We start from the raw sequence: 11,894 nt of genomic DNA, 5'->3' as shown, positions 1-11,894 counted from the left end.
CATTTCAGTATTATAGGACTAAATTAATTGGACTGAATTAATGGGGTGAAAATTGGACTAAAAATTCTTGAATTTGATTGAATTGAATGTCATTTCAGTATTATAGAACTGAATTATTTGAAGCATGAATTTTTTTTTATGTATTTTAAAATTCCTTACGATTTTATGATTTTACGATCCGAGTTTGTTTAGTAATTTCCGTGCCGTGTTAAAATCGCGATTTTAACAACCATGGTCATAACCGATAGTAACCCCATCTCTTTTTCTTCATTATCATCTTTTTCTTTCATCATAAAAAACAACAACCCAACAACTCCTCCCCATTTTTGCAATAAATCTAGATCCCTTCCTTGTAAATTCAAGCACCTCAATACTTAATAGTGTCAGCATTAATGTCTTCATTGATTTTTTTATATATAAATAGTAATTCTCTAAACCAAGTAAGCAAACCTATCCATTTATATTTTAGGTTAATTTATTGATATTTTATGTAATATTCGTAGTTTGCTTTTATATTCATATGTTTTATAGCTTTTTATAGATAATTTTGTTATATTCAAGTACGATTTGTACGTTAGGGTTTATTTGAGATTTTAAAAAAAAATATATTTGTTTATAATTTGATGAAATTATATTTGATATAGCGAGTTGTGAACTGTTTTGATAAAAACCGATGAATTCACCAACAGAATATATTTGTCGATGATTTTATCAATCAATCTATTAATTATATATGATATAAATATCGATAATTAGTTCATCGGTAATTCATCAATCATATTTACCGTGGATAGTTTGACAAAAAATAATCATCATCTAAATTTATCACAAACTATCTTATCTATCTACCTATAGGTATTTAAATCATCGACTAAGTTACCTATGAATTTCAAATTCCTATCAACATACTTATTGATGGCACGTTTACATATGTAAATCTATAAATGATTTTTGTAACGATGGAAATATAGCTTTTATATTAACAAAATATTTTATGATGGTGTTAAGAGATTACTTATTTTGTGTATTTTTTATGAAAAATGAGGTGTTAATTTTTTTTTATTTGAATGTATTAAAAAAATATTTTAATGTATATATAATAAAATATTTTCCATTAATAATAATAAGATAATAATTATTATATATAATATTTGTGATAAAAATAATAATGCTAATAATAAAAATAATGACTATGATACTAATAATTATTGTAATAGTAATTATGATAATAATGGTTTTGATGGCAGTAATCTCATGCATATTATCTTAAATGCTCGGTTTTCTGGTGTTCTCCACCGTCTGGTCATGAAAGAGAACCAACAAAGGCTGTCCTTCGCTAACTTTTAGTTTCCTCCGACGTCGTGATTCCCATGTCTTTCCTCTTGCTTTGAATTTTGGGTGAGAGATAGTACCGGCATCAAGGCGAATCTTGAGAAAACACTTTCTTTGATTAGAATTTTGGGGGAAAATGATTGTGGAATGTGAGTACAGTTTATGTGCAAATTCCCATATATATATATATATATATGACATATTTAAGGTTAAAATAAAAGTGAAGTTTACTTATTTTTTAGATTAAAATTTTATTGAAATTTTTAATCTTTAACATTAACTTTTTAATATAAAACATTAATATGATTTAAATAAATTTGGATGAATAAAAAATTAATTTTAAATAATTATTGGTTGACAAAACTCTTTAAAAAAACTCTATACCAAGTAAGAACAAAAACATAAAAAACTTTATTAGTATTTATAAAGTGAAAGGTTAAAAAGTCAAAATTAGATTTAAAAAACAATCAATCTTAGCTTTTAAAGAAAGAAATACTAAATAAAGTAAGTTTTGATTTTAAATCCACAAGCAAACATGTATGTTAGACTGACTTGGATATATAAATTTATTGTAAAATAATATTTTAAATAACAAAATATTATTTTTATTAATTAAAATTTGAAATTAAGTTTGGTCCATGAAAAATTATTTCTTTTAACTTATTATTTTATTGAGTTCAATCCATGAATGTCAACAGACTCTTTAAAAAGTATTTTCTAAAATTATAAATAATTTTTTTAACTAAAAATACCAAATTTATGGTCAAAATATCAAGTTTAATAAGAAGGTGGGTGAATGAAAAGTTTTCACTAGTTTTTTTTTTTTTTAAATTTTTACATGCTCTTTTTCTTTTTATTTTAGTGTTTTTTTATGCTTTTTTCCTTTATAAATCTAGAGTTTAGGTTTATTTTGTTGAGAAATAATTAAATTATTTAATTTTAATTTAAAAATCTTTTTAGAAATGCATTTAAATTAAGATAATATTATTAGAATCTTGATAGATTTATCATAAATATTCTAATTGTATCAAGTAAACAATAATAATAATGTTTTAAAGATAAATAATTAATTGTAAAGAAAAGTTTCATTACTTAAGAATATTTTAACAACGTTTTAACAAGTAAATATTATTTTTCATTTGAATTTAAATATAGATATATTATTATTATTATTATGATGCATGATAATGAGACTTCAATTTGATATATTACAAATATGAATATATTATTAATATGCCATCGTGATTTCCAAAACGGAGCATCAGCAGAACTGCTGAGAACACAAGAATGGATCTCGAGATTGTCGTTAAAATTGGTTGGATTGCTCGCCAACAATCTTACAATCATGCGCAGCTGTTATGGAAACAGGACTATAGCAATGGAATGACAAGAACTAATCCAACATACAGACAGCTTATCGTTATAAACAAAACCATTATCCACCTAGTTATAAGACCACCATGAACTTGCAATATTCCATCTGGAAATCTTCACATTTTAATTTTGACACGCGCACAAAAACAGAAAAAGTTGGGTAAAAAAAAATGAGCAATGATACTGCCTTCCCTCCTAATTTATTGCCTGATGAGGCTAGTCCAGACTGGTTTAACAAAGCTGACAATGCATGGCAACTAACAGCAGCAACACTCGTTGGTTTACAAAGTATTCCAGGGCTAATGATTCTATATGGTGGTGGAGTGAAGAAAAAATGGGCAGTAAATTCAGCGTTTATGGTACTCTATGCATTTGCTTGTGTGATGTTTTGTTGGGTTACATGGGGCTATCGAATGTCTTTTGGCTCTAAGATTTTACCATTTTGGGGAGAGGCTAATGTTGCTCTTGACCAAAAATTTCTTCTTGATCCAGCATTTCTTGGAAAGTTCCCCAGTGCAACAATGGTGTATTTCCAATCTGTTTTCGCAGCCATTACTTTGATTTTGATCGCCGGCGCAGTGTTAGGGCGGATGAATTTCTATGCCTGGATGATTTTTGTTCCTCTATGGCTAACGTTTTCGTATACTTTCACAGCTTTCAGTGTGTGGTATCCTCATGGTTTTCTCGCTAAGATGGGACTCATAGATTATTCTGGTGGCTACGTCATTCATTTGTCTTCAGGCGTAGCCGGTTACACAGCAGCATATTGGGTAAAACTCGCTCTAATTTCCCGTTTTCTATAAAACAAAATTGCATTAATTGAAGTTTGCTTAACTTCATTCAGTCATTAAATGAACCAATCACCTTGTTAATTACTGCATGCTGTACAATATTGTAGGTCGGTCCACGTCTAACGAAAGACAGAGAGAGATTTCCTCCAAACAACATCCTTCTTATGTTATTTGGGGCAGGATTGCTTTGGATGGGCTGGACAGGATTTAATGGAGGAGATCCTTATGTAGTAAGCAACGATGCTTCTTTGGCAGTCTTGAACACTCATTTATGTACTGCTACTAGCTTGCTTACTTGGGTCGCACTTGATATCATATTTTTCCGCAAAGCTTCTGTTATTGGTGCAGTTCAAGGCATGATCACTGGTTTAGTATGCATCACCCCAGCTGCTGGTAAGTCCAACACAAATAACTTGCAATAATTTTAGGTCCCAGATTCGATGCACATGCCCGCAATGCAGGCACTGTCAAAATACCTCAATCGCAATCGATGCTAGCATTTATCTTGCAATCGAACTAATACGTCTACTCAAATTCCTGACACGTATAACCTGCAAATTATTTTAGGGGTGGTGCAAGGATGGGCAGCAATAATAATGGGGTTATGCTCGGGCTCAATTCCTTGGATAACCATGATGGTTATCCACAAGAATTCAGAACTGCTTCAAAAGGTTGACGACACAATGGCGGTTCTGCATACACATGCCATTGCTGGTAGCCTTGGTGGTATCCTCACAGGCCTTTTCGCTGAGCCGAAGCTAAACAGGTTGTTCTATGGGTCCTCTGGACACTACATTGGCCTATTTTATGGCTTCCATGACAAAAGCAGAATTGGCTCCGGGGTTCGACAGATGGGAGTTCAGTTTACAGGAATCCTGTTTGTTGTCTTTGTTAATGTGTTGACTACTAGCATAATATGTATTTTGATACGACTGGTGGTGCCACTAAGAATGTCTAATGAGGATTTGGAGATTGGTGATGATGCTGCTCATGGTGAAGAAGCTTATGCCATCTGGGGCAATGGAGACAGACAGGAAAACTCTTTTTATCGAGGTTCGATTAATCCTAAAATTGAGCTGCCAGTGAACACAAATAGGGCTGCTCGTCGAGCTGAGAAGACATAGTCGTCTTCTTTTCTTCTCCGTTTTCAGTGGGCAATCTTCAGATCGATCATGTGTCTGTTTTGAAGGACGAATTGCATGGCCTGGTGGGAAAATAAAGGCCTTCATGTAATTTCTTTTGTACTAAGAAATACGATCCAATGGCATGAACTGTTGCATTGACTTTTATTAATAAAAAGAAGAATAAAATGTTGGCTTTTGAGGCTGTGTCCTTTCCAGATTTGTGAGCATGATTAAACCTTAATTTCAAAATTTGTTCGTAGTTAGGTCACCCACTAAATACACCGAGTTACACTACAGGTCAGATTAGAACTTAATTTAAGCTTAAGAAAAGCATGTTAGCAATGTTAAATTTTGAGTTGGCGATGAAAAATCTAAAATACGTATCAAAAGTTTGATCAGTGAATTCAATAAACAATGAATGTAAATACAAAAATATAATATTGCTATTTAACATATTTATTTAATTATCTGTAATTTATTTGATTTATGTGGGATGTTCAGGCTAGTTTGCGTGTACCATGACTAATCCCCATGACCCACCGAATATCTTGTAAATCCAGTAAGCATGTAAGGCACCGCGATGATGACAGACGTGCACCCCAGGGCTCGAACCCAGGTACAATGGAAAGAAACAAGTTTCTTTCACTACTAGATCAAGCACTGGAATGCATAAATATTTTTTTTTTGTAAGTTAAAGAACTTGCCAACACAATTCTTGTTCCTCCTTAATATTCATGCATAATACTTTAAATTTTAAAAGCAGTCCTTCAATTTTATTTTATATCGATATGTGTTTTTTTATTATAATTTTTTATTTAAAATAATTTATAAAATTAGATTTTTTATAGTTTTATTTTCTTTTTTCTTTTTTATAAATTAGATTTTATTCTCATTATTTTATTGATTTTTTAAAATTATTTTAAAAAAATTACGATTTCATCCTCATGTTTTTTTCCCTATCAAATTTGATTCTTATTTTTTTAATTCTTATTTTTTAAATTGATTTATTTTCTAGTTTCTTACTTCAGCGTTAATGAATTGATTGGAAATTGAGTTTCTTAATTAAACTCAAATTTAAAATTTTCATAAATTATGAGTTTAGAAAATTAATTCAGATTTAGAAGTCATTTAAATTTATTTTTTTTGTCTTCTTTTTAAACTCATGTTTTTTTAGCTTCATCTCTCAATATTTATTTTATTAGAGATTGAGCTCTATTATTTTTTATTTGTTTTCTATAGGATTTTTTACTAATTTTAAGAATAACTCAAGTTATCTTGGATCTATTTATTTGTTTTTTTTATTAAATTTAGTTTTTTTTATAGAAATTTTGTTTTAAAATTAAATTAAGTGATTAAATATAAACACAAGATGTTATTAAAAGCTAACTTTTTATGGTTAATTGTTGTTATTTTTCTGCTTTATTTGCTATTAATATTTTTTTAATTATATTATTAAATTAACCAAATTTATTGAATTTAATCAAGTCAATAATATAGTTTTCATATTTTTCTTGCTTTTAAAAAAAATTGGTGTGATCTAAACATTTTTTTTTATGTTAGGAAAAATTGAACTAGGCTCACAATACAGTGCAGGTCTCCTATTTAATATATTACAAAAATCAATCAAGAAATCTTGATTTTTATCATAAAAGGATTAATTGATTTTTCATGTATATTTATCATCAAAACTTAGATTTGTCAATCTAGACCTGTAACCAGCTCTTATACAAGACTTGATATGATTGTGTGGACATCCATTATGTAATGGGCCTAGGATTATCTTACTTCTGTTATGTTGGAGAGAAAGCATTGATTACAAGTTAGTTTTTTAAAGGGAAGAACTCGTTCGGAATATCAAATTTTAATTTTTTTTGTTTAATTTTTTTTATTTTTTGAATCGTTTTAATATGTCAATATTAAAAATAAATTTAAAAAAATAAAAAAATATTTTAATTTATTTCTAAACAAAAAAACACTTGAAAAAATAACTACTATTATACTTTTATATCCCTGAAATATGCCAAGAGTCCATGTCTGCTTAACATACCATGCAATAAACCAACATGCCAACATATCATTAGGGACAGAAAATAATTTGTCAAGAATTTTGTCCATGCTTTTGGTGGAAATTTATTCCCAGGGTCCCCCATAAGTTTGTCTTCTTGAGGAAGAGTTCAATAAGTTTGGAGATTAACGATTGATTGTCTTCTTTTTTATGTGCTATTAGCACCTTCAATTTTTCGGTTTAATGATGAGGTGGGGGATTATTTTTTTCTATCACCATGAATTGGCATTTTCCGGCCAGCTTCTGTGTATCGAGACAAATCTAGTTAATTTCCTGATCGACATTTAATAATTCAATTTAGAACAGATCATTCATCTTCGAACCATAAGATTTATTAAAAGTTACTCTCTTGACAAGGTAGGGAGCATGCTCGCATAAGAAGCCAAATCTCCAGGTTGGTGGCGGCCATGGTGGGGATAATTTGTCATCCGAAGATGACAGCAGATGTTGTTTTAACTTCTATGCCAGGTGAAAAGAGACAACGGTAAGGTTTTTGCAAGGTGATGGATACTGAAGCTACAAACTCTTTCAGCTGAAGGGTCCACTGCTGCTCTATGCCGTTGATGTTCTTCCAGACCAGAGAATGGAACCTTGGTGAGAGTCTCTCCAGCTCAAAGCCCTCAAATAAACGTTCTTCACTCAGAAAGAGATTTAAATTAAAAACTGCTTTTGAGGGGTATAGCCTAGGTTCCTGCATAGTCCTGTTATTGTCTTCTTCCATTGATCCTTTTTAGCTGAATAACGTCATTACGTCAGGTACTTGAGAAACAGAATATGATCTCAAATTTCTTCATGCATGCGAATGGCAAGCATGAAACTCAATATATCTGCTGCTTTTGACCCAGTAGAGCCGTTAAATCACCCCAAAAATGGTTGGCCAAAAACATTTGAAACAGATCCTGATAGTAATTCATGTTTAATGACATTAACACACCCTAAATCACCGATTACATTACAGCTGCATCTGGATTCCAGCATGGAAAGCCAAGCAGCATGAACAAAATGAGAAGAAATCCTGTAGGTTTTTCCCCACTTTACGAACATATCCTGTTCAGTTTTACTGCAGCTAATATATCGAGTCAACTTGCCTTGTATGAAGAACCTCTCAAGGAATAAGACTGCCATCATTATCTAAAAGACGGTGGATAAAACGTACTCTGCCAGTGATTTAAATAAATAAAAAATTGGGGGCACAGCATCCAGCCCTACAAATGAGAAGAATAATATAATATAGCCTACAAAGGAATATCAAGAAAAGAAGAATTGTAGAAGTTGTATTTTCCAGTAAACTACACTTTTCAAAGACAATCATGCTTTCCTTTTGATACAAGGGATCAGCACTGTGAGAGTTATTGCATGATGCGCAGGTGCCTAAATGGTTCGACCACAGATGAGGCAGTAGCGGCATTTTAATCAGAAGTCTGGTCCCGAAGTCTCTCATTGTTTGCACATTCTTCTTAGAAACCAAAAACCTCTATTGATGTAAAATGGGCAAAGCAGCACTGAGTTTGTTTTACCACAATAAATAAAACAGTAAAAAAACGAAGGGTCCACTGAATGATTCCATTTTCTTGTCTTCCACCACATGCACGTATGATGACATTACGAAATTGAAATGAAATTAGTTCTTGCTGATAAGAATGAAAACAGAACACAACTATTTCCTGTTGTTAAAAATGACAAGATAACATATATCATAATTAACAGTGCTGTCTAGAAGGCATAACTAGCAGTTAACATTCTACCAAAATGAAGTCCCGAGAGTGAGAATTCTGAGTTGTATTTAGTAGCTATTCTCAAAACTAGAACCCGGACCCTTGTGGTTGCAAGTCCAAGTCTTCCACCACTGAACCATTCAACAGCCACCGTTTGTTCCTTATAAACAACCTAATGCAATTCTTCACGAATAACTTAATACATCACTAATAAATAACCTCTTTTGCCAAAAACAAATCCAGAGTTTGAGGTGCCACAGCACTTTCATGCATAGCCAAAGTTGAAAAGAAAATGATGTACAAAATTGAGATAAAGTTGAAAGGATAGTTAAGTACAACATTAAGCAGCCTTCATGTAAAAGTTTTAAAGGTCGTTTTTGCTCAGACAATTAGGCAAGAATGAAATATCAGAAAGAAAAGTATTTGTGAAATTTGTTCTTCCAGAGCATGTGAATTTTTTTTTTTCTATAACCATTATCACTAGCATAGGTTAATGACTGCAGCTCTTACCTGAAAAGCCTTAAGAGGGAATAGCAGCGCCTTTTCTCTGCCATAGCTGCAGCATACCTCTTCTCAAGAGGATCAGAAACCTTCTGCTCTTCCTGAAGCCCAACTTCGACCTTTTGTAGCTTCTGCTATATGGATTTAGTGGTATTACCCCCATCAAATAATTAAAATGATTATCGTGAAAAAGAGGGAGCAGCAGTTTGAAGACAAATACATCCATAAACTTAAAGCAGGCCAAAACTGCCTCCGCCAAACTGCTAGTGTTTGGTGATATCAATAAACTGCTTTGAAGATTGTTCTCTCTTGAACAATGAATAGAACAGGCAGGCATATCAAAATACACCAATTTTTTTTATAGATCTTAGCCTTCTGTTCTGACTATGTCATTCATCCAGACCCTTCGATCCTCATAGGAAAGTTGTGAACTCTCAATTAAATTTACTGGAGTTCATCTATAAGAAAAGCTTTGAATTACCTGTTGGCTTCCCTTCACATTTCCTTCCATGGAATCAATCAGTCTTGTGCGACCATCGGTATTTGTAATGGCATCCTGAAACTGTAAATTTAACGTGCAAAGCAAGTTAACGTCATTAAAATTGATGGATCATGGACAGATTTGTGCATTTGAAGATATATATTATATGTATTCTCTCGCTAATCAAAAGTTTAACAACATAGCAAATAATCTAATCTGGGCTTTTGTTAATTGGACACCAGAAGTGAGGTAAAAGCATTTTAATGGAACTTACAAGCACCAGTCTATGTTACACAGCACATTAATAACATGATCATAAAATTGAAGAGTATCAAATTACAACAGGCTTTTGCTAAATCTCATAGGAATACCAATAATACTGCAGCCAAGCCCTAACAATTTATGTGAAGGAAATGCTCGAGTGATACATGATTAAAATAAAAAACTCCATTGCATTTCAGCATCATCTTATGAATACTATATATATATATATTGATTAAACCAGACAAGAAAAGTTCAGAATAAAAAAAATAAAATAAAAAAACAGAAGGAAAATGAATCAACATACTGGTTAAGTTCTGGTGTGGTGGCACTTCACCAAGCTTCCGCCTTACCAACATCACTGCCCTCAATCAAGTTGCTAATTCCTAAGACAAAAACACCACTTCACCATTTCTAAAGAATTGAACTTTTGACTGCAAAGTGCAAATCAATTCCAGTTCCTAAACAGAATAAACAAACTAAACAGTAACACAAAGAGCAACTTACATAAAGTATTTTATACCTTGTTTGCCGCATTCAGTTTTTCCAATGACTCTCAATAAACAATCTAGATCCTTCGATAAACTCTCACTTTCCATACCAGCAGCTATTTTCTTCTCCGATTCACAAATTCAGTTTCCAAGTCAGTTCGTTTCACATCATAATCAGATTGCAAAACAGATTCTTGCAATTCCAAATCCTATAAAAACAAAATAAAAACACAATAAGGAAATAACCTTTCTCAACATTCACCATTATCACCGGTAAAAGCATTTTAATGGAACTTACAAGCACCAGTCTATGTTACACAGCACATTAATAACATGATCATAAAATTGAAGAGTATCAAATTACAACAGGCTTTTGCTAAATCTCATAGGAATACCAATAATACTGCAGCCAAGCCCTAACAATTTATGTGAAGGAAATGCTCGTGTGATACATGATTAAAATAAAAAACTCCATTGCATTTCAGCATCATCTTATGAATACTATATATATATATATTGATTAAACCAGACAAGAAAAGGTCAAAAAAAAAAGAAGAAAAAAACAGAAGGAAAAGGAATCAACATACCGGATAAGTCCCGGTGGTGGTGGCACTTCACCAAGCTTCCGCCTTACCAACATCACTGCCCTCAATCAAGTTGCTAATTCCTAAGACAAAAACACCACTTCACCATTTCTAAAGAATTGAACTTTTGACTGCAAAGTGCAAATCAATTCCAGTTCCTAAACAGAATAAACAAACTAAACAGTAACACCAAGAGCAACTTACTTAAAGTATTTTATACCTTGTTTGCCGCATTCAGTTTTTCCATAGACTCTCAATAAACAATCTAGATCCTTCGATAAACTCTCACTTTCCATACCAGCAGCTATTTTCTTCTCCGATTCACAAATTCAGTTTCCAAGTCAGTTCGTTTCACATCATAATCAGATTGCAAAACAGATTCTTGCAATTCCAAATCCTATAAAAACAAAATAAAAACACAATAAGGAAAGAACCTTTCTCAACATTCACCATTATCACCGAGCGTTTCATTACCTTCAATGATCTCAGAAGAGTTTCCGCACCCATTATTAGTACCATCACCTTCATTGCGGGTTCATTCTCTAAATTGTTCTAGACATCAGCTTTTGCTTGATTCTAACAAAACCCACCAAATTTAACAGCTCAAAATTGAAAACTCACAACAGGAAAAAAAAAAGTCCAGTTAGATGAATACATGTTTGATAAATAAATTGCTAACCAGATTTTCCAAAGTGGTAGTCAGTGTTTCTACTGAACGTCTTGCATTTTGTAACTCCTCTTCAAATCCCGTGACTTTATCAGTATCATCAGCCTGTTATTGTTGCATTAGTACGAGAAAATCACTTATTCTTTTCGAGGTTTGTTTTGGTTACGAGAAGATCAAAGAGGGTACTGCCAACTGCCAGCCATGCCAATGTCAGATGATTATGGATAATTGAGAGTTGCTGGTCCTGGATTAATCGTACGTTTTGGTAAACACATCTGTAATAAAACTGATGAAGATATTTTCTTGAGTCAGGGTCCAGTACTCCAGTTAAGCAACAAGAAGTAGAGGACAAAGTTGATGAAATATAAAAGTACAGGGGCCAACTGTACGATTAATCCTCGGCCGTTGGTTGGAGGCCTGCTTTAACTCTTAATTATCTTCGACGGAGGCCCAAATATTATTGGACACTTGAAAGCCCACATCTAATCAGGATAAGGCTAAGGTAAAG

General features: G+C 32.3%; 1 protein-coding gene and 1 long non-coding RNA gene across 2 annotated transcripts; one reads left to right on the top strand and one right to left on the bottom strand.

Annotated features, from left to right (window-relative positions):
- Positions 1 to 2,876: 2,876 nt before the first annotated feature.
- Positions 2,877 to 4,621, top strand: LOC105127178 (ammonium transporter 3 member 1-like). Its single transcript, XM_011028345.1, has 3 exons — positions 2,877 to 3,476; positions 3,605 to 3,890; positions 4,065 to 4,621. The coding sequence occupies exons 1-3, from the start codon at positions 2,877 to 2,879 to the stop codon at positions 4,619 to 4,621; spliced, it is 1,443 nt and encodes a 480-aa protein (XP_011026647.1).
- Positions 4,622 to 8,280: 3,659 nt separating this feature from the next.
- On the bottom strand, positions 8,281 to 11,696 carry LOC105127094 (uncharacterized). Its single transcript, XR_842541.1, has 6 exons — positions 11,399 to 11,696; positions 11,194 to 11,295; positions 10,940 to 11,116; positions 10,723 to 10,802; positions 9,384 to 9,464; positions 8,281 to 9,033 (listed from the first exon to the last, which is right to left on the bottom strand). It is a non-coding gene; the product is annotated as an uncharacterized LOC105127094 (long non-coding RNA).
- Between the last annotated feature and the right edge of the window lie 198 nt (positions 11,697 to 11,894).

This window comes from Populus euphratica, unplaced genomic scaffold (genome assembly GCF_000495115.2).
Source record: "Populus euphratica unplaced genomic scaffold, PopEup_1.0 scaffold50.1, whole genome shotgun sequence".
Lineage (NCBI taxonomy): Eukaryota > Viridiplantae > Streptophyta > Magnoliopsida > Malpighiales > Salicaceae > Populus > Populus euphratica.
Note: the sequence above shows the minus strand (reverse complement) of the source record. Positions and strands in the feature narration are given on the sequence as shown.

What these genes read in the sequence shown, in the direction of transcription:
- LOC105127178 (XM_011028345.1), top strand. Translation starts at nt 2,877, where the DNA reads ATGAGCAATGATACTGCCTTCCCTCCTAATTTATTGCCTGATGAGGCT. An exon ending in GTTACACAGCAGCATATTGG is followed by an intron (nt 3,477 to 3,604) that starts GTAAAACTCGCT and finishes ACAATATTGTAG; the next exon opens with GTCGGTCCACGTCTAACGAA. An exon ending in ATGCATCACCCCAGCTGCTG is followed by an intron (nt 3,891 to 4,064) that starts GTAAGTCCAACA and finishes AAATTATTTTAG; the next exon opens with GGGTGGTGCAAGGATGGGCA.